Source organism: Fringilla coelebs (genome assembly GCF_963513975.1).
Source record: "Fringilla coelebs genome assembly, chromosome: 14".
NCBI classification, from domain to species: domain Eukaryota; kingdom Metazoa; phylum Chordata; class Aves; order Passeriformes; family Fringillidae; genus Fringilla; species Fringilla coelebs.
This window is the reverse complement of record NC_140040.1, coordinates 16014819-16038146: the sequence shown is the minus strand read 5'-3', so window position 1 is coordinate 16038146 and position 23328 is coordinate 16014819. Positions and strand designations below refer to the sequence as shown.

Genomic DNA, 23328 nt, shown 5'->3' with positions numbered 1-23328 from the left:
TCACTCATCACTGTCCGTGTCGCTGTCTTCTGAGGACTCAAACCACTCCTCAGATCCTGCAGGAGGGTAGCTCAGTTTTCCACAACCTGCAAGTGATTAACCAGGTGTAACATTTACAAACCAGGAAAAAATGAGCTCCAGAACAAATATGTGGTACTGTTCAATGACCCAACCCAGCAAGCCCTCATGCTTTTGACTACAAACTAGACCAAAACACTCAGAACCACTTCTAGGTGCCCTTATTCTGTGCTAAGCTGACAGAAAAAGTGCTCTGCTGCCTCTAGTTTGCTGTAGAGATCCCCTCAGCTCTTTTCAGAGTATTTGAGCAACCTGCTGGAATAAATGAGTATTTCAGATGAAGCCAATGCAAAAAGAGAATGCTGACCATTTTATGTGCTATAAACAGAGACTCACACAATCCTTACCAACTGTAAAAGGCCTTTCATCTTCAGACTCTTCCCAGCATTCAAAATCTAAGGACACGTGAACATTCTGTTGAGAAAAACAGAGTTTGAAATACCTGCTCTGATGCAAAGCAAACATGTTCAGAACATTCAGTAACTCTCAAATTAATTTTCACCTCACCTTGTTCTTCAGTAATTTGCACCATGTTCCTTTTTTCTCTTTTACCAGTAAAATCACAGCCTCTGTATCCTTAATCACACATGTGGACTTCTCTGCAATTACCGACTGATACAGCTCCAGGTCAGCCACATAAAGTTTGCCTTCTGAATAAGCACTGCAATATACAGTAAGTTTAAAAATACTAAATCCAAACAAAGACATTTTGCTGATTATACTGAAGTTTCTTAAACCTACCTGAAAGTCACCTTTTCTCTATAGAACTCACATCTACTGTCAGTTGCCCTCAGTATTTGCACCTTCAGTGTCACACTCACATCATCTTGAAACCACTTGATTGGTGGATGACAGCTGAAATAAAGTTCATTGAATAGGTATTTTCCAAAGCAGAAAACCACTGAGGTTTAGCCAAGCTGTCTCACACAGAGCCAGAATTTGCCCATGAAGTCACAACTCAACCAAGGGGCCTGGGCCGTGCAGACCTGAGAGCAGCAGCAGTGCCAGTAAAAGCAGGTGATGGGACACAGAGCTTCCTACCCCAGTACCACATTCCAAATCTCTGAAGGAGCACATCTCCAAGTTCCATGGGGGGACACACTCCACTGACTTTGATACCCATGGGAATGTCACCTGCTGCCTCACCTCAGGAAGCCACCAGTCTGCCCTCCAAGTGCCAAAGGAAAAGCTAACAGCAAAACCAACCTCCAACAGATAAAAGGAACTTTTCAGCTGACCACAGACAAAAAGACAGAACAATCATGGTGGGCAGTTCACATAAAAGCAAGATGGGAAAAAAATCACTATTTTCTTACCCCTTCTGCTGATACACAGAATCTTCTGCTTCTTTTGTTTGAACTACATCATCTAAAAAGAAGACATCCAGAAACATCTTTTATACTTCCCTATACTACAAAAAACAGGTATTCCCAGCATCTCCCTAACACCATCACAAAAAAACCTTGCTAGCAACCAAATTACTGCCTTTGTCCTTTATAGTGTGTACCTCCTATCCTGAAAGATTTCATAAAGCTAGTAATTCAACTAAAAATTTTAATTATCAAAAATATTCTAGTTGGTGTTAGAAGATTTTAAAGAACCTAACTAAACATGCTATTTTCCAGGTCAGGTAAAGGTTTTCTCCAGGTTCATAACATTATTTATTTGATACCTGAAACATAGTTTTGGGAATTAGTGGGGAGTTTCCGGAATTAAATCATTAATAGTGGTGTCACCACCACAACTCGAAACATGGCATTAGTGTGACAATTAACAGGGAAAAAAACCTTCTATGATAAGCACTCCAGCCTTTTCATCTGCTAGAACTTCTTTACCCTCCCACTGCTCTGAACTCCTGTATCAGCTGCTAGCAGGTAACCCTGTTCCCCTGCTGTGCCTAAGCATTTCTAAGCCTGTCCTGACAGAACAGTAAACACATCCTAGAGATCAGATTAAAAAGAAATTGGGAGGAGCACCATTTTCAGCTATCCTCAGTCTTGGGAAAAAAATTACCCTAAGAGCAACTGTATTTCCACAGATTTCAACTCCCTTTAATCCTGTGGCCTTGGACAGCAGAGCACTTGTCCCCTGTACAGCAGAGATGTCCTGCTCACAAGTTCCCCTCAAGAGTCAAAGAATTCCAAGTGTCTCAAGGACAGAGCATTGCCCAGACAGCCACACAGTTACAGTAGCAAGGGTCACTCTCTCAGCATCTCCTGACTGCTCACTGGAAGGCAGCTCTGGCTGACTGCAAACATCAGCCACATGGTACTGCTCTGTGTACCCAGAGCACTCTGCAGCTGCCAGGATATCTGTTAGGTTGGTACCAACTTGAATTCCCATTTGAAAAGTTCTGGAAGGGACTGAAGGCTTACTGCTTGGAGGAGTCACAGGACTGTCAGAGCTTTCAGCAGAATCTTCCTGTACCAATGGATCCTGTGGACTGGACACTTCTTCTAGATCAGCCGTGTCCTCTTTTGTGCTTCTGAACACAGGACAAAGAGTTTTACAAGAAAACCCACAAACGACAGTCAGCTTCACCTTACCTTGCCCTCCCCTACTTTAATGTGTACCTTAGTACTGAAGTTTCCGATTTTTCAATGGTAGTCTCAGGCTTAGCAGGTCTGTAAGAAAATGATCCAAGCAGTTGCATTACACACATTTCAGCATGCAGCATCACAGTAAAGTTGTCTGGTCCCTAGCATTACATGCTTTAGCAATGACATGGAAGTTCCCAACCTTCCTTTCCCAAGAGAAATGAATAAATGCAAACAGGTTGTGCCAGTGATACCAGATATTGACTGACTGGCAAGCATCCAAACCAGCTACTGAGCATCATAAACTGTGACAGAATCTGAATTCAGAATCTCTACTAACTACAGAGTTAGTAAGTTAGGAGTTAGAGTTAGCAAAGTTACTAACTTGCCTGTCTGCATCAAATTCTAGGTTAGTATTTTCTAGAATTAGAATCTTGTTTTCCTTGCTGTTATGGGGCTAAAGAGTAGTTAATGGGAGGTAGACACATTACAAACACAACTGTTTCTGCATTTAAATGAATGTCAGTGTCAGTATATTATTCATATTCAGTAAAATACAACTTTTCTCTTAATGAATTATAAGCTGAAAAAGAATTTCCTAACACTTACAAATGCTCCAAGCTCTGTTCATGATCCAAAACTGGTATCTGTGTGCACAGCTTCTGAATTTCTCCTACATGTTTGGGATTGTCAGTTCCCAAACCCGTTGACAAAATCTCAGACCGAATGTTGTACTCATTGATCCACATCCTCATCGTGGGAAGATTGGTAACCCCAACCTGGAATTACACAACATAATAAAGGGAAAGCACAGCTCTTCAATGGTCTCTCTCCAACTCAAAGCTGCTCTTTTAATCAGACTTCAAACGTACGCCTGCAGGCAATTTCCTGATTTTCAGACAGGAACCTTCCCATGCTTAACAGTTTCCAAGTATCACCATCATTTACACTGTGATAATGGCTCAAGTAACTGGCTGGGTGCACTAACAGAACCAGGATGGCAATTCACTAAACAGTGCCAGCCTGATCATGTGACAGCCATAATATTCCTAATGCAGTAAAGAACTGTAAGACATCCTGAGAGCAGCTGAGGGGGTGGGGGGCACAATAAAAAACCCCAAAGCCTAGAAGCAGGTGAAAGGTTGAGCTACACCACATGGGAACTGCAAAGAATGACTTCCAGATCATTTTCTCTTTTCACCCCTTTTTTCACTTGACTCACTCCACAAAATCAAGGAGTCTGCTGATGCTAATGGATGTGAAATTGTAAAACAAGAAAACTCCAAGAACAAGGCCAGCCATTTTTCCTGTTCTCATCAAGGAAATGAAGGAGCAAATTTTTAACATTTTTTCAATTTGCAGAAAAATCTAGACTACAACCAGCTGCAAACTAGTGTTCGGCCTCTAAGAGTAGAATTAAGAACTTATAAACAAAATAAATTAAGTCTGCTTCAAGAGCTGTTGGATATCAGCAAACCACCTTGGAGGATCCAAGTTTCATTCTTCCAGTGGAATATAACTAACTGCAGAACTGATTTCACAAGACAAACTACTGGACAAAAGTACTTCCCAAATACACTTTTCTTAGCAACTTTGTGGAACAGTCTTGGACCATGTGCAGATATACTAAGACTTCCCTGGACTGCCATTCCATACCTACCATTGGGTCAACCCAAACTGTCTTTCCCAAGGCATGCACCACTTTCGCATGATGAAGTTTTCCTTTAATTTTGTGATTAATGTGATCAGTCACCTAGGAAAAACAAGTTGTACTGCACTTGAGATGTATGGATACCCACACAGCTTTACAGTCACTTTAACTACAATGGAACATCTTCTGAGCTTAACAATGGAAAGGGTATTCAACAAAACAGTTTTGAGTAAACCAGCGGAACACTTGAACTTAACTCTAAGTTAGAACAGTACAAGCCTTCAAGGATAATAAAAGATCACTCAAATACAGGTCAATTCAGAGAGGCTACACTTCCCCTGTTCCTCCCCCAGAATCCACAGCAGTGAGAACCTATTCTAAAAGAAAGACATTTAAATCAGAGAAAAAAAAATCTCATTAACTTCCCTGTATTATTTCATAAAAAAAAGAAAGAAAGAAAATTGATCTTCTTAGAATCTGCCCCCACTGCAGGTATTTACTGTCAATACTAGTAAGTAATGCAGTTTGGTACCCAGGTTTACAGTTTGTAACTGTTTTCCTGCAGAAAACAGAAAGAGAAGAAAAGAGTGTAAACGAAATACCATGCAAAACCAGCTTATTACCTTTGGATTCCATTCAACTTCATTATCTATGGGTTTTACTCTACAAACTATAATTTCCACAGCCTGAGGTGGCAGACTCTGAAACTTCACAGGTAAGTGAAGCAGCTGGTCACTATTCACTTGACTTGTCCTGCCTTCATCTATGTATTTAATAGTGACCTTACAGACATTTTCTTCATCTTTTTCTGGAATCTCTACCACCTGAACCCTTCATATAACAGGAAAAGAAACAGAGAATTATTATTCATGTAACCAGATGTGCAAGTATTTTTAAAAACTGCTCTCATTTTAAAACTGGTATTTCCCCAGCCCACTCTGTAACCAAGTGCATGTATGGGGAATCATCTTGTTTGCCATTCATGAGCTCAGAGTAGGCAAGAGCTTTTTAAAAGCATTACTGGCATAGCAGTGGGTTTTTTTTCTTTCGAGGGCTTTTTTCTTTACCCAACAGTCAAGTTTCTTAAAATCTTTGTATAAATACATGCACATAAATCAAGCAAAAAGCTAACAAAATTTTACCTGTGGCAAGTGGCTCCCTCACGTAACCCATAGAACACCGACTTCTCCACAGTGTTCACAGAAATCCTATGTCCTGGTACCTTGAAGTAATCATTCATTTCTTTAGCAAGAATTGTGTATTGGTCCTTTTGTTTCCTGACTATTCGACCAAAGTAGTTTGTTGCATGTACAATGAAGAGAGGCAGGATCTGAAAGGATCAAATACATCAGCAAAAAGAAGGGGTGGATGATTTCTCAAACCAATGAAATTTAAGTCTTTATATATAGATCACATACCTCCTTCCAGCCCCAAAAGGTGACAGATGTTGTACACACACAGTTCAGAAAACAGGGAGCTGATGTTATTATTTTCAACCCTAACTGGCCATAGTTCAGTCAGCAGTGGACAGCAATGTATGGAACAGGAGCTGTTGGGTGTCAGGTCATGATATTCCACCCCAGTGAACACCACTGAGTTCTGCCAATTATCTGCCAGGCTATTAACCACTCACATTCTGCACCACTCCAGCTCTACTCTGAACACTCCCCAGCCTTACAGGGAGAACTGACTGCTTTTTTTGCACCCAAAGGACTTAAATAAAAGACTACAAACACACAGCTGTGCACACCAGCATGTAAAATGCTGCTTTGAGAGCACCTCAGATAAAGTCCAAATCTTAAAGGGAGCTGGAGACACAAACTCTTACTGGGATATGAAGAATCACTGCAGCAAAGTCAACCTTATAGCCATGAAGGTTTCATGGATATGGAACTAGTAAAAAGAAGCCTAACTAAAGCAGCACTCTATAGCAAAAATCTTCCAAAGCACTGATATTTTTGAAGGAAATAACTCAAATGTTCTACCTACAAGAGAGGAGCTCCCCATTTCTTGGGCACACTATAAATGAAAATACATTCTCTAGTCCCAAGGCCAGAAAACGCTCAGTTTTCATAAAGTTTGCAGAAGTGTGTCAGCTAAGAAAAAAATCTTTCCACTTCAACTTCTCTTCACAGATTACTTACTCTGTGTTTCCTCTACAAGAAATATAAGTTTCTATAAACCTCCATCTTTGTTAATTTTGATATACAGTCTGAAACTATAAATGGAATGAAAACACAGAACACAAGTCCTCTTCCCACAAAATGTCAATCTTCAAAACAGGAAAAAAAACTGAGGTAATCTCAGAATTACCTACAAAACAACACAAAGAACATCTGGCACACTGATTTATCCACAGGAGAGTGCATTAATCCTCCTGAAGTAAGGTTAATAGAATAAAAAAAAATAAGTAAGATGCTAAGTAGCTGTTTAAGACCTGTTCTTGTGGTACCCAAGCCCAAGAAAACTGTAACTTACTGTGACACGTTCAGGTGTTTCTATCATTTCAGCTGCAATATTCTGGGCCATGTCTATTGATAAATTAATTTGATGACGATCTGGACACTCTGTTCTGTTCCTACATTAAAAAAAAAACACAAGTTCAGAAAAAAGCTCTTTGCTTTCAGTTGTAAACTACTCTTAAGTGACTTGCAACGGGCAACAGGAAAAAAATGAGCAAAACCTGTTTGAGATAACTTGGTGAATTTTCCTGTTGGATGCTATTATCAGCAGAAACCACCACTGAGGCCACAAAACACTGACACTTCCTTACCTGCAAATCCCAAATGTTTTAAGAGAAGCACACAGGGGTCTTGAAAATTTCTCTTCTTCCTCTGATTCCTGCACCCTGGCAGTCAAATCATAGAGTTCTTCTGGAATTTCAGCTTCTGCATGCTTTAAATAGTAGAAAATCTCAGGTGCATGACAGGAACTCTTCTCTGTCAGCAGAATGACTGACTTTGCCTTCGTATCTTCCTGATCTACAGCAGAATCCTAGAAGTAATGAGAAATATTTGGGGTAAACATTTATGTATCCATCAGTAATAACCCAGTGCAGCATTACCCAGTCAAGGTTCACCCAAACCTTTATGCCAGCGCAGAAGTTGTCACTCATGCTTTGCAGGCGCTGCCCAAAGACTGCTGGAGATGGGAAACTGAAATGGATCACCCAAGTTGCATCTGTGATTCCCAAGGACTGGAGGCAGTCATCTGTTAAAACTAAGCACATGTTTCACACATTTACATGTGAGTGTAATAACTCAGACATGGGGAGTATCACATCACATCACATACACCACAGCTGATTTCCTTCTCCCGACTGGAAGATGGATTTTGCCCCAATACATTCCTATAAGGCTTTTTATTTCTCCAGTCAAGAAATCTCATCAGCATATGGTAGACACAGAATTTCATGCCAAGCTCACAGAATTCTACATTTCCTGTCAGCACCATAGAATACAGAGAATTGAGCACCACTCAGTAATTCACAAGAGTAAGACAGGAGACAGCCGAAATAGTGCAAGAGTTCCCATAGCTCTGTGCAGAGGTTAAGTCCACCTTCTTGTTTTTATATAATATAAAGAACAAACTGAGTTTGAAAATGGATAAAGGTCTTTGTTAGTGCAAAAAAAAAAAATGAAAAACAACCCTAATGGAACTTAAAGTCTGAAATAATTTCCAAACTACAAAGATTCATTGTAATAATTTTCTGTATCTCCTCTGTAGCAGAGAAAATTGTGAAACTACAGAAAATCTTTGAAAACATCAGTAGTTTTTTTAACTAAGCAGGGAAAATAATAACAGAAGAAAAAAAAAAAACAACAAAAAAGGGCTGTAGCATTAAGAAGTGAACAGAGAACTGGAAAGAGCTCATAGGGATCTGCCCCTGTGGAAGTGGTGAGATAACCCAGTGCAAGTGCTTGGTGCAGATCTTAGCTCTGCATCAAGATACAATCCCAACCAGACAGAGGATCCTCACCTAACACAGCAGGAGTGCCAGAACTGTGCATTTTTCTCCACCTCTCCAAGACACAGTTAGCATTACACTTGCTCTCTTTATGCTTTTTCAAGGAAACTATTGAGTTGCTCTTCAGTGCCTGCATGGCAAAGTGGAAAGTTACACATTCCTGCAATGCTGCAGTACTTGCTCCAATCCAGTCTAAGAGGCAGCATCTCTTACTAGAATTTAGCACATCTTACTCTAGAGATACAACAAAAGAGCTAATGAAATTTAGATTACTTATATGGAAAAAAAAGTATTAATGGAAATAAAGTTCATTAATTTCCTGTATAAAAACTACAAACTCATGTTCTCATATTTTAATACATTAGGCAGACATTTAAGAAAATAAAAATGTCCAGCTTTTCCCCCTGTTAATGTGTACTCTCTGATACCATGATCTAACAACATGCAGACTCATGTTTCAGTCTCTCAGAACAAGCACTCTTCATCACGTGAACCCCTGAAATATTTTCAGACGCCATGTAAAATATTTGAAGTTGGTGTTCAAAGAATTCTTGTCCAACAAGAATTACTATGAACAGATTCAATCCTACTTTAACATCAACAAGCACTTTTTAAAGTGGTGGCAGGGTTAGTTTTGATACGCTTGAACGCTCAAATATTCAAGGGAAATGTGTTAGAAAGTTACAATCCCAAACCAGATTTGCTTCCATTAACAATGATCAAAGAATAAACATTCCAGATGCATTATCAGAAATGAATCCTTTACATACCACATGATCTATGCCAACTATTTGCTGACAGTCAGTCTGGGGTTACTTTTAGCAGGCATGATTAACATCCAAGTACACATTCCACCTTTTTTCTCAGAAGCCAAGATATTTCATTTTGTTATGACTTCAGAAAAAAAAACCTGCTTATCTAAGTTTAAACAATTTCTTACCTTATGAATCATCTCGACTTCAGTTACTGAGTCAGTGAAGACCAGCACTTTCTGAAGATTCCTCTGGGTAGAATCCAGGATTTTGAGTAACTCAGCAGTTCTGTTGCTGTTTATGCAGGGCTGCACCACCTAAAAGCACATACAAAACAGAGAGCTGATAATTCATAAAACCCATACATATTTTACTATATAATTCTTCCTAATCCTAACCTTGATGCATCCACACCTTTCAGTTCTGCTCAATCATCAAGGCTTCTCACAAAAACGTGTGCATTTTCACTTTCTTACATGCTCAGAGTGTCTACTTTTGCAGATTCCCCAACGTTCAAAATCCACAAACAACGCCACACTGAGACATACTGTAACTCAAATCAAACTTAAACCATCTTGTGTTATTCCTCAGGCCATACCACACTGACTGGAGACTAAGTGAAAAATAACTAAGAATATGTAACAGGCCTTCTAGAAATTTGAGATGAAAAGTTTGGTATTGTGTGAAAGCAGCAAACCAAATGTTTTACTTGATTTGCCTTGGCACTCCTTACCTTGTAGTTCTGCCAGCCACAGCTAACAACTGCAAAAAAATTCTGGTCAAGAACTGTACTGTTTGCAAATACATCTCATTAAGTTCAGACTCATTTGCACTAACCACAAATAGTCTAGGGACTTCATCTCAGCCCTAGAAAAGAAAGTAAGAGACCTCCAGCTTGTTCAGTGACTCGTCCACACATGATTTCTAACTTCAGCTCACACTGGGAGGCAGCACTGCAACACCACCTGCTTCCAATAAACCAGCAGCAGCCACATATCCAAGCAGTGACATTGTTTCCTAAGTTTTACCTGTTGCACATTTCCAAAGATGGCAGCTTCTTCAACAACAGTTATCACAATGTGAGGGTCATCCATGAACTCCTTTATCAAGGGTGTGATATGTTTATTCCACTGAGTTCCCACAGCAATGATCTGATGTGGTAGATTCCCCTGCGCCTGAGCAGTGACTTTCTTGTAACAATCCAGTATAGTAAACACCTAGGAAGAAAAGAGGTATTTTTCCTGTCCTCCCATCATATTCCAGCAAGCACATGACAGGCCACAAAAAATACACTGTTTGAGAACACCTTTTTCCAGTCACAAAGCCACTACCCACAGCAAACTGCAAGTTCCACCCCCCACTCCCCTGAACACTTTGAACAGTTTGTTGAACGCTTTTATCCTATTCTCTGCATGACTTCTGAAGCAAAAGAAAGCAACAGGACAGCATATACATGTGCATGCAGGATTCTGTCCAGACAAGATGGAAATCTAAGGAAAAAGATCTGTTCAAACCTGCAATATAAAAAGCCTAGACAAAGATCTGAGAGAGCAAAGGCATTCAGCAAAACCTAGGGGGTAACTAGAAGACAAGCCCAACCTGCCAACACAGTAATTTGTCAATACAAAAATTAAAATAAAAAAAGAGGGGGTTCACCATAAACCCACTTCCAGTGGTTTTTTCCTCAGTATGTGCCACTGTTCCAGACTCATGCACAACTGGAACAGCATTTTACCAAGTGACTGTAAGCCATTTACCTGTTCAGAAGTGTCAGAGAACAACACCTCTATCTCATCAAGAACAAGATGGCAAAGCCTACACAAGAACCCAGTGTTATGTTCCAGCAGTCTCAGGAGGTTGTATGGTGTAGTCACTACTACTTCACCTACAAGGTGGAGGGAAAGACTGTTACTATTAACTTACTACTTGGAAGAGTATTACTGTGACAACAAAGGACAGGGTAGCTTTATTAAAAAGGTCACATGTGTTTTTCAGGTTCATCATCTCAAAGCTGGAGAGTTTGTATTTTTCTACTCCTGCAAGTTTTCCAAGACATGAGTGGGTGAGGCTCTGGTATTTTGAAATCCAGTGAAATGTCTGAAGGTTAGGAAGTTTACAAAGCAGGATGTCATCTCATTTTCCAGCAAGGTAGTGGAAGTACAGGTAATAACCTCAGAACCAAGTAGCCAGAAGGGAAATATTTATAAGTATATGCAAGAGCAACTTCAGGGAAGTTCAGTTTCAGCAGTGGAATAGAGCACATCTTGTAGCTTAGGAATTTACACAGACATGTAGAAATAAAACCACCAATCTTCATTGGTGCAAATACACCAACAGCTCTGCTGCTTAAAGGTCTGAATTCACACCCCAGGCTCAAACTTGAACAATGGATGAAAAAATACCAATTACTGAAATGGAGTTTAACACAATTTTTCCTTATTTTATCCATAGTTCTTATTCCCTTGGCACAACAAAAGCCACTTTTGAAAATGCAGCTATCAAAGGCATCAAACCAGAACACACCTACATGTTTTAAGTACATACATCTAAGCAGGGCATGTCTCCCAACATCTTTTTTATTACTTCTGTGCTGCTTCTCTGTGGAGCACCCTTGGCATGCTACTGAGTTAGATACAATAAATGCTCAGTACTTTGTGTAACAGCAAATTGTAAACCACCATTTAAACAAATAAACCAAGAACTTGAGAAGCAGAAACTGTTCTTGCACATGCTCCTGCAATTAAGGCAGCCCACACTGCCTTCAGGCATAACTAAGATGACAAAATATTCTTACATCCTCGGATTTCCATTTGGGTGGCTGCTTCCTTGTTCTGCCCAAGGGTTATCAGCATTGGATGAAGGTGTCTGCAGCCTTTCCTGTACATTTTCAGCAGGTCAAAAACAAGTTGTGCCTTCTTCCATCCAGGACATAAAATCAGTGCTAGTGGCTACATATACAGGTAGAAAAATTGATAACATATTAGACAGGAGTACAGAACCTTAAGAATCTTGTCTTACTAGGGTTGTACTGGGCCACTGCCAGAGATCCCTTACAACCTCACTAATTCTATGATCTAAAAGAAGCTACATAATGAACTGTAGTATTTAAAACAGCTAATACCCATTTTAGTTTAATAAGTACATACTACTCATGCAGAAACAAAGCTCCATTGTGTATGCAAGCGCCAGGGCATGAACCACTTGTTAGGGATTGCTTTAGAAGTAAGTTTGGGACTCACCCCATCCACAGAGTCCATCCAAGTCCTATAGGCAAAGGCCTTAGAGAAACTAGCAGACATCATGAAGGTACACTGAGATGACATTAATGTATACATTCCAAACATTCAGAGTAGCAACAGGTTCTCTGGTCTAATATATACATACCCCACTCATGTTTGGCAAGGCTTGGTAGTCACTTTCCTGCAATAGTGTAAGAACTGGTGGAATATATAATAGGGGATCATTTCCCTGATGGGAGATGGCAACAACATCACGTCCCCAAGCTACTGGTGGCCAGCAGTAGGACTGGGTGAAGGTAGGGCCTGAAAACTTGTTCCGAGCAAGTTCCTACAGAAACAGAAATTAGGAATTTCCCACTAAATCCATGTACTTAAAACACCAACAAAACAAGACAAAACATAACAACAAGTGGTTTAAAAGCTTTTGACCCATTATGTAACTAATGTCCTTAACAGGTAATACGAAAAACCATCTTCTGGACTCAGCTGTTACATTACTGTATTAAAATTCAAATCCACTTGTAGCAGTGGCTAATATACCAGAAAAAAAAGTGTAAAATTCCTACAGCGTTTCTCCAAAGCTTCATTTATTCAACCATACGAACAACCTGGTACACATTACTCAGATATATTACTGTAATATTTACTATGGTAATCTGAGGTATGAGACTTGTCTTAAAAAGATAATCAATGTAGTGTCATCACCTGTACCTTTTTCAGGCCATCAAAAAGTGGTGCTGTTTCCAAAACTGATGATGGTTCAATTTTCTTGCTCAGGAACACAAAGTTTTTTTCTTTCCCCACATCTTGTAAACTCTAAAACCATGAGACAAATAGATTATAATGGCAAGACTTAACAAAAGGGGTTTAGCTTACAATGAGTGCTTCTGAGTTTTGTGTATTTAAAAAAATGGCATTTTGATATAAATTAATCAAATTCTAAATTAATTTTAAATATGATTCATACATACTGATAAGGTTACACACACCAAGGGCAAGATAAAAACTCATTATTGCTATTTCTGAAGAAAGACTTTCAAATATGTTCTTCAATGTCTTAAACCCCTCAAGAGACGCAGTGGATACTCTGTGGATACAGCTGGCACTCAGTCCCACAAGGAGCAGCACAAGCAGGGACTGCAGTCACAATGCAGATGGCAATTTCTTTCCATCACTCCTTTTCTCTGCTCCAATGCAGGGCCTCCACAGACTGCAATCCCTTCAGAAACATCTGCATGGAGCTGCTTCTACTCCTCTGACCCTGGCATTGACTGTTTCTCACCTTTTTTTTTTTTGTTCCCTTCCCTGTGTTTTTGCCCTTTCCTAAATTCAGAGAGGCATCCCCAACTTGGCTGGCTCAGCTCTAGCCTGCAGAGGACAATGCAGGAGTACTCAGCCCCTGACCGCCTTCCACAAAGACCCAATGCTACCAAAACCAAAATGTTTGCAGCACCAGACAAGTTAAATAAAAGTTAATGTTTGAAATACCTGTTGGTCATTTTCAACTGCGTGTGTCTGAAGCAAACTGGAATTTAAGAACTGTGGAAGCCTGAGAAACAGAGATATTAAAACCAACATAAATTCAAAAGAAAAACATCATTTATAAATACCACCAGTACTTCCCAAGTGTCATGAAGCAATTCACTTTAAGTATTTCTGACACATCTATGCCAATGAGAAAAATCCTCAATACAAAAGCAAAAATCAAAACCCACCACCTGGAAAGCAAAATTTAGTGAAAATAATCTTTCAGAATTTTTTTCAAAATTAAGTTCCCTGACATTAGAAGAAAAATAGACTGGACCATTGAAAAAAAGGCTTCTTAAAAGTTCCAGAACACAAAACAACTCATCTTTGCATCAGTTAGAAACTGACAGAAGAAATAGTCCTGAGGTTTACTACGTATGCATCAACTGACCTGCAGCACAGTGAAATCACTGCACAAACTGACCCACTCATATTTCATTAACTCTGAAAACTTTATAAATCACAGTAAAAAAAAAATAAAGCAAATTAACAGATTTAGTGTGCAGAAAAATACCTCCCACCACACACCTGTTGTCAAGCTACTGTTTACAAATAACTGGTATTTATCCAGGGTAACTATCAGCAGCTTTGAAGACCCTCCTTCCCCAAAACCACGTGTATGTAGCTTCCCTTTCCCTCTGCCCTTTAGAGGCCTAAGAACAGTAACTGCAAACACACTACAGCTCCCAACTGTCTGATGACAGAATCATTCTGAATATTGAACATGCTGCACCACACCTCTCTGTTTGAATCGCTTTATCTTCCTTGGAAGGAAAACCTGGCGCCACGCTGACCACCTAAAAAGAAAACACATTTTAAGCACTAAAGTACTGTTCAAAAGCAGTATTTAAAACACAAAGTTGAAAGTGGTTTTCTTACCCAACTGGAGGATTCTCCAAATATTTTGCAGCATTCTTTTACAAATTTGAAGTTTCTTTGACTAAAGCAACAATTTTGATGAAACAAGCTTCAGAAAACTGTCTGAGAAGAAGAAGCTAAGTGACTACAGCACTCCTAATCTGGCCTAGGTATATTTATGTTAGTTTGTATTTCACAATTTAATACAAAATGTAATACTTACAGGCACAGTATTGTGATTCAGATCTGTGCATGACATTTGGGATGGCTTTTCAAGAACAGAATTACAACCAGCAAGACCTAAAAAGGTAAATAAAATGGAGATGCCAATTTCTGATTATCTGAACACATAAAAAGCCAGAGATGGACACCATGTGTACCAGCCACTGGGATCCAACCCAAGACAGGACACTCCCATTCCACACATCCAACTAAACACACAAAGTGCTGCATGTAGGACTGTCTCCCCACTCATGGGTCCCACCTGGCCCAAGATGTGGTGACACCTCCTCCCCAAAAGGCAGTTTTGGCCTGGCAAGAAATGTAGGACCAACAAACTCCACTGGAACACACTCAGCATTTAAGGACACTTCATCATCAGAAACATCTGAAGAACTCCCTGCAGTCCCTTCATCTTCCTTGTAATGAGCAAAGTGCTTTGCAACCAGATCATCATTAACACAGATCTATAAAAAACCCAAACAAGATATTTTTTTATCAGTGTCAACAAATAATAAGCTACACCAGCACACACTTGTTTAAAATTTATGTGAAGTTTTAAACAAAAGCAGTGCTTTTATATATGATAAAAACCCCAAACAAAATCCAACCAAACAGAACTCCATACATGACAAATACCAGTGAATGCTTCCTGTCAAATATTAGTTCTAAAAAAAGGAAACTCCAATCTTCATATATGTTCTTTCAACAGGTGTTAGTTCATAAGTGAGTTCCATGTTTCTGGCCAGAATTCTGTATTGAATTAACTGTTTCTATGAGCCCTACACATCTGAAAGAACCCTGTAATCCAGTGAAGCCTCTTTATTTCTTTGGATTCACCACACATCAAAATCTGGCAGAAAAAAAAAAGGCAGTATTAGGCCTAAAACTTCTTGTATCTACCATACAGCTGCTTAAGTCTGGCAATAGCTACAGCAGAAATTTGACCCAAGTTAGACATTTTGGCAAGTGGAACTAGACTGGATGTTTTTTCCAGCTCCTTGAGGACTCATCTGTGTGCAAGAGTGTTAAATTTTAGTTATCACCAAATAATGCATATAGTGATCCACTTAAATACTGGCTGGACTTCACTTGCTTGTCAATAATGAAAAAGAAAAAAAAGCTCATGCAGAGAAAAATACAAGTTCTGTCTCTTGGAATTTCTCCAGAGGTTTGCAATGAACAGCATTGTAATAAAAACCTCTAATAAGTTCATAATTTAGCTTCTACTGTATCTGACTAAAACTTACAAGCCATGCTTTCCAGTCTTAAACTAATAGCAAAGTACACTAATAATGTTGGAAATATAAAAGTTTCTTACCTTTTCATCTTTAATAGTCACAAAAAGAAACACCTCTAACACTTTATCTTCTACTGTCTGTATTGTGGCTTTAACCTCGGTAGCCTCTAAATGCAATAATAAACACAGGAAAAGATTAAACCCTTATCATACTATCAGCATTCTTCACTTGTACTGAGACAAAAACAAGCATCACAATTAAAAATGGGGAACACTTGTTATTTCACCTGAGTGAAATGAGGAATTTAACAATAAAAACTTAAAAGCTCCAAAAAGGAACTTGTCCTTAATCTCTGGAGGAGGATTGAGAGCTGAAACGACCTCTTGAGACAAACCACTCAGGTTCTACACTGAAAGTCTTGGTTTTCTCTTGGGCTCAGACAGTCAGGGGCACCAGCATGTGCTTTCCAAGTGTGACATTTCCTTTTCTTGAAAGATGTTGTATTTGGACATCTGTACAGCTTTGTTACACTTCTCATCTGGGCTAACACAGCCAATCCAAGTCCTGAAGCACCTCTGCATATGCCAATGCAGGACAGCAGTGATGCTGATTCAGAGTCTCATGGTGAATATACAGAATGGTTCCAATCTTCAGAACAAATGTGACATGAATGCTCTCTCGGTTAGCCTAATCTAGCCTAAACACAATCCATTCACCTACCAAAATTTATGCAGCATGGAAGCCCAGAGTACTCAAAATACAGCTCCACAAGTACTTGTGCCTTAGTCACACTTAAGCAGCTCCTTTCTCATTGTTTTTATCTGGCAGCATTTATAAATATAATCAAGTCTACTCAAGTATCACGAACTTGTACACAATTACTACATTTCTCTAACAACTGATTTTTCCCAAAACTGAAGTGCTATTTACCTTCAAGAAGCTTTCGAAAATGCTGAATGGCAGCAGTATCCCACCTTTTGGCTGGTCTAGGAAAATAAACACAACCAGTTTTCCATATTATCAAACACAAAAATGGTAGCTTAAAGATTTTATATAAGCACAAAGCTCTAAATCATGCAAATTCTTACAAAGTGCCCAGCTAGATAAATCAGCAGAATCTGATTACTCAGCACATTACTTTACTTTAGTCATATTGTTCCAGTTCACCAATATTATGAACTGATCAAAATTAAAAGATACTGTTTCATTAAGGTATCATGGCTTGCACCCAATATAAAATATGAAGAAATCATAGAATCATTTAGGTTTGAAAAAACCCCAGGATCATTGAGTCCAGCCACTAACTCTGCACTGCCAAGGCCACTACTCAACCATGTCCCTTACTGCCGCATCTACACATCTTTTAAATCCCTCCAGGGTTGGCAACTCCACCACTTCCCTGGGGAGCTTTGTCCTCTCAGTGGGAAGAGTGTTGATTTTCCTCTTAGTAGATGGTACAGTTCTGTGTTCTGCATTTACTATGAGAATACTGCAGGTTTCTTCCTGAAATGTAATCCCTTCTGTAGTGTGAGGGCTCAGTGTAGAATTTTTTAGAAATGCACAAACAGAATGAATTTACTAGCTCTCCTTACCCAATTTTGGCAGTGTTTTCACAGTAGTCAATATGCAGTGTCAGTGGCTTTGTGCAGTGCAGCCGACACCTCTTTGCTCTGTGTGGGATCTTTGCAAATGCTCCTGTTAAAACTCGAATGCTGCAAAACAAAGTGGAAATTCTCATTTTACAGGACAGAATTTCTTCTCCAGAAGTCACTGGTCTCACAAACCACCTGCTGTTACCCTGAATTTGACAACACAGTTCTTCCAGGAGTTTGGATCCCACTGGCTCCCACCTTGAAACCACTGTCTTACTCTAAGAGGTGCCATCAGGACCAACTGGTGAACAGGATTGCTGTTCTATTCATTTAAGATCAATACACATCCTAGTTACCTGGAATCTTTCTGATCCTTTGCCACTGCAGTTTCAAGTCTTCTTGCTACTCATCTTCTAAATACCTTCATGGTATTTAACCCATTATCTAGTTGTTTTCCAACAAAGCAACAGTCAACTTACAACATTATTGTAAGTTCTAATTTTGTGGAATACTACCAAAACCATTTCGGTCAAGTTTCTTGTGCTCCAAGTTGCATATTTTAATAGAGAAACAAACTTTAGGAGCTGGACTAGCTTGTTCCAGAACACAAGAACAGATTTTTCAGGATTTTAAAACCACAAGGTTTTACACTCATTTAATCAAATACTCAGAACCTGTGAAAACTCACCTTCTTTTGGCACCACAACAAGACAAACTGTCAGCTCTTAGTAAACAAGTTGGTCAACTGCAGTGGAAAAACCCCCACATATTTCTGTTTAGACCTCAAAAGCTGTTGCAGAAAGTGCTTCAACAGATGGTTTTTGTGCCTGAAATTCACTGGCCATAATTTTTTTTAGTATATACCAAATTATTAAAGAAGAATATATAGGTAAGTTTTAACTGGCAACCACACATCTCAATCACAACAAACTGACATTATTTCTATTTTAAATCTTTAAAAAAAGAAAACCTAAAATGGAAAGCATCTTTATCACAATATAAGGACTGGTTTGCACTTAGGTTCTTTCAAGTGTATCATTTGGTTAGCAGCTTCTTGTGCACACAACCTACACCTCAGTTAAACCAATGCACTGACTAAATATTAACAGCATCTGTATCTACTAACAAATTTATTATAGGTGATGTATTAACAAATACATCACAGTAACAAAAACACAAACCTCCCTGATGGAACAGAGCAGTACTTGGCATAATCCACAAGGAAACAGCCGAGCTGGTAACCACCTGCCTGGCACCGCACTGACTCCACCAGAGCCCTGCACCAACAGTTCAGTTCCTCACTGAAAACCACATAAACCTGAGGAGAGAAAAAGAACAAGACACCAGGCTCTTTCACATGGCCCCAATTACACTCAAAGGCTTTTCAAAGGCAAGGACACAGTATTTATTACACAGCCTTCCATTTTCTTTGCAAAATGCAAGCCTTATAGCTTACAGTTAGAAGGCTTAGAGATGAGAAAACACAACTCATATTATCTGGTTTTTTGTGCAAAATTTGAAAAATTTTGATACTTCACCCCCAAAAAGTTTCAAATATTAGATTATTTCTATGTAGAGCAATGATCTTACCTGGCCTTTTTTTATCTCCTCTTGTTTTACTTCATCTGCATCTTTAGAACAGCTATAAAACTGTTCCATTTCAGCATTGAGGTTTTCATACACTGTTTCACCGACTACACCAGGCACGCATTCTTTCACAGCAATCCAAAAGCAACTTGGATCCTCAGCCTGGCTCAAGGAGTAGAGAATAAATACTACTGACTTTTAAGAATATCTGAGCTGCAGATGTAAAAATAAAACTTGATTTTTACAGTGCACCTTCAAAATTATGGTGACTGATACTGAGATACAGCATGTTAATACGTAAAGCATCTTTCACCTTCACAGCATTGGTTAATAAAATGGCTTTTTAACTTCCAAGTTTCTTTAGCACTACAACAAACACCATGTGGGGTCTACAAGGGAGCAGCATTATCTAAAAGGTTGGTTAAGCCTAACAGTGGAAAAAGTGCAAAGACAAAAGTTTACACTTCCACATGAAGTTCTCAGGAGGTACATAAAAACCCCTAAAAACATGGTAAAGCTCACCAAAGGGCTTTTATTTCTGCTCAGTGTCAGCATGACAGCCAGTTTCTTTAGAACAAGGTGACACCTTTCTGCTAAGCCTTTGTAAATTGTCACATTCCAGTGTTCCAGCTGATGTGGGTCCCCAGCTGTTGTGGCTTAATCCCAGTAGGCAGCTAAACCCCACAGAGCTGCTCCCTCATCACATCCCTGCAGCAGGATGACCAACGTGAAGGACAGAGGTGAGCAAACTCACAGGCTGACATCAGAACAGCTGACCAGGCAAAGCAAGAGCTGCATGTGCAACCAAAGCAATGCAAGGAGTGGATTCACTGTTCCCCACTGGCAGCTCTCAGCCATTTCCAGGACACAGAGCTGCATCACACACACAAGGGCTCTGACTTGGGCAGGCAAATCTGATCACTAGAGACATAACTGCAGCTTTTATTGCTCAGCATGACATCATATCCCTTCAGTCATCTGTCCTGGCTGTATTCTGCATTTTCCACAAGCTCCTATGAAATTCAGGATAATCTAGTACTATAATAGACGTTATTTAACACTGTGTTACACATCCTCCATTTTAGATTTTAGCTGCATCCCTACTGCTGGGAAGAAGGAATTAGAAGTGTAAAAATGGAGAGGGAGGTGGTACAATAGCTCAAGTGACCATGCAGCTGGGAATGCCAAGGCCTGGAAAATATCAAAGTGGGAAATCCCATCTATTATGCCTACTGCTGTTCCTCCTCTGTTTTGATAACAGAGTTTTTCTGTGTAGAGGTAATACAAGTGTTTGGAGAGGCCTGGAGGCACTCTCATGGACATGCTGAGCTCCATGTTGGGAGAAAATCGAAGCTCAGAGATCATAAAAAGCACAGGGGAGCTCACAGGAGGGTTCCTGATGAAGCCTGCTGGGACAGGCTGAGCTTGCCAGTGTCTACCTGGGTGTGCCCCAGGTCCTCCAGTTAGCCAGGCAACTAAATAAATTTACTGCCTTTATTGCAGCTGTGGTTTTGTGGTTTTTCTGGGTGCCTGTCCACATTAACTGACACACCTACTCACGTATTTTACAATAAAAACAATAAAATAAAACCTAAAATGAACACCACAATATATATAACCCAAGTATGACTCCACAAATGCAAAGAAATGCTAGCAAATGGAAATATTTTTTTGGTAAACGTGATCTCCACAAAGTTACACGGAAATAGACATCAATCCTTCAGATTAAAAAAAAAAAAGCATACCTTTAATACCACGACTTCCATGTTTATCTCCTGTGTCTCCCTTATCACTACTGTAAAAGAAAAACACGTGATGAACCATTCTGATACCCACCATTTTTTTCAAAGCCTACTTGAAGACCATACACCTAAAGCAAGCCTATAAATTTTTACTATTCATGTCAGGAGTGCTAGTCTAAGCGACTCATTGTTTATGATTTACATGCTTCAAAGGGTTCAAACGAGCATTCTTAAGGAGGGACTATGTTAAAGCCTAATTAGGATTTACCATCCATGCTTCATCTTTTCCATTCAAAGGCCAGCAGAAACAGGCAGATCACATGCAAGGGCTGCTACAACCTACTTATATGATCAAATGAAGAGAAACACCAGAGGAGAATATTTACAACTTTAAAAAAATCCCTCAGTCTAATATAAAAGAGGAATCCCAAACTTGGCAAACAAGTTTAACATCAGATTTTTATTAGCATTTCACACTACATCTGTCTGCAATGGTACATACCAGACCTAGGAGTTACAACAGAAGAATGAAACTTCCAGCAAGTAATTGGCATTTCATTTTGGCACAAACCAAAAAAACATCGTGGAATCACATCGTGGTATCATCACTGCAGGGTCCAGCTTACACCTAAAGTAGATGCCTAATTAAGTATTTCAGAAAAGGAAAATCAAGACATTGTCTTTCCATTTCCAAGGCTACTCCTGAACAAGCCAGAACTCAGCAGCAACAGAGCTACCCTGAGGTGACACACGGCGACAAGCCGTAAGCGACAGCAGTGACCATTCCCATTTAACATGGCAATGGAACAGCTGAAACGACTGCAGAAGCTTCACCCAAGATCGTTTAACACAAACACTCGTTTCTCACCCTGCACCGCTACACGGCACCAAGAAATTATCAGTGCTGCCTTAGATACTTAAAGGAGACTTTTCTTTCAGCAATAACATGCGAAGGCCACAAGTAACTTCAGCTGAAGTCTCAGGTTAATTTGTGCAAACGCACTAAATGGCCCATGCACGGGGCAGCGACGAAGCACAGCCACACACAGGACCAGCTCTCCCAACCCACTCCGAGTAACATTCCCGCTTGGTTAAGAACCCAATAGGAAAACGAACCCTTGCTAAAATCCCATACATACCACTAGGCAGTAATTAACCTGTAAAATGCCGTACATCACTAAAACCCTCGCCCCACCTGCTGCATTAACACAGACCTAGGCAAGGTAATAGAAGCCTCTGCAGCAATCCCGGGGTGGGCAGGCACTCCCGGAACACCCAGCCCGTTTTCCCTATGCCAGCCGTGCTCCACTAACCCCGGGAGCCGCGGAGTGAGGAACAGCGCCTTTAAAAACCACCTTCCTCGCTTTACTCCCAGTCCCATTTCCCCCATCCTGCCATAGCCACACGCTGTTTCCCGTAGGAACGAGCTCACTGACCTCGTCCTCCAGCGCTGCCAGACTCCACACGCCTCCCAGCCGCCGGCTCCCCGCGGAACCTTCCAGAATCCCCAGCGCTCCCGCCCCCAGAGCCGCCCCGCGGCGGGCTCACAACACAGAACAGCCCGTCCCCGGCTCCACACGCCGCCCGGCCGCTCCCCACGGAACCTTCCAGAACGCCGAGCGTTCCCGCCCCCAGAGCCGCCCCGGGGCGGGTCGGAGCCCAGAACGGGCGGTCCCCGGCTCCTCAGGCGTGGGTTGTGGCCCATGGCACAGCGAACTATTCCCGGCTGTAAAAAACACCTGAAGCGCTGCAGGAGATCTCACAGAGTGAACGGACGTCCGTCGTCTTGCTTTTTTGTATAAAATGGAAACCACTCATAGTGAAAAGATAAAAGCCTTTGTTACTGCAAGCAGCTTGAAATCAAGAACATTCTACTGGGATTTGAGGGAAATTATTACAATGAACCTTTGGGATTTGGAATTTATTTCAGGCTTAAAGTCTCTGTAGCAGAGGCAATGGTGAAAGAGTGGTAGTCCTTTAGAAACGCTGATAGTTCTTAACTAATGCCGGGACAACAACCACAGGAAAAAAAACCAGAAAACAGCTGTAGCACCAAGAAGTAAATGGACAAGTGGAAAGAGTTCATAGGGATTTGCCCCCGTGGAAGTGGTGAAATAGTGTTAAGTCCTTGGTGTAGTTCTTAGGTCAGCAGGAAGATACAACCCCAGCCAGACAGAGGGAGAGCCCTCACCTGACTCAAGTGCCAAAACTCTGCATTTTTCTGCACACCTGGCATCAGCCCTGCATGCCTTCCCCGCCCACATCCACACTCCTGCTGTGCCCAGGTGCTAAATGATTTCTTCTTCTCATAATACTTACCTTCTACCATAAAAGTAAA

At 40.4% G+C, this 23328-nt stretch overlaps 1 protein-coding gene across 1 annotated transcript; it reads right to left on the bottom strand.

The window, feature by feature from the left end:
- TDRD12 (tudor domain containing 12) lies at window positions 1-22695 on the bottom strand (the record flags this gene model as incomplete). Its single annotated transcript, XM_084215303.1, has 30 exons — window positions 1-86; window positions 426-492; window positions 586-739; window positions 820-933; window positions 1395-1446; window positions 2454-2563; window positions 3225-3394; window positions 4276-4368; window positions 4890-5097; window positions 5409-5596; window positions 6745-6844; window positions 7040-7260; window positions 7352-7485; window positions 8246-8363; window positions 9174-9302; window positions 10014-10202; window positions 10743-10870; window positions 11780-11933; window positions 12370-12552; window positions 12936-13040; window positions 13713-13773; window positions 14490-14548; window positions 14833-14909; window positions 15094-15295; window positions 16150-16235; window positions 17000-17055; window positions 17662-17781; window positions 18843-18979; window positions 19252-19414; window positions 22427-22695. The coding sequence occupies 30 exons, from the start codon at window positions 22693-22695 to the stop codon at window positions 1-3; spliced, it is 3933 nt and encodes a 1310-aa protein (XP_084071429.1).
- Between the last annotated feature and the right edge of the window lie 633 nt (window positions 22696-23328).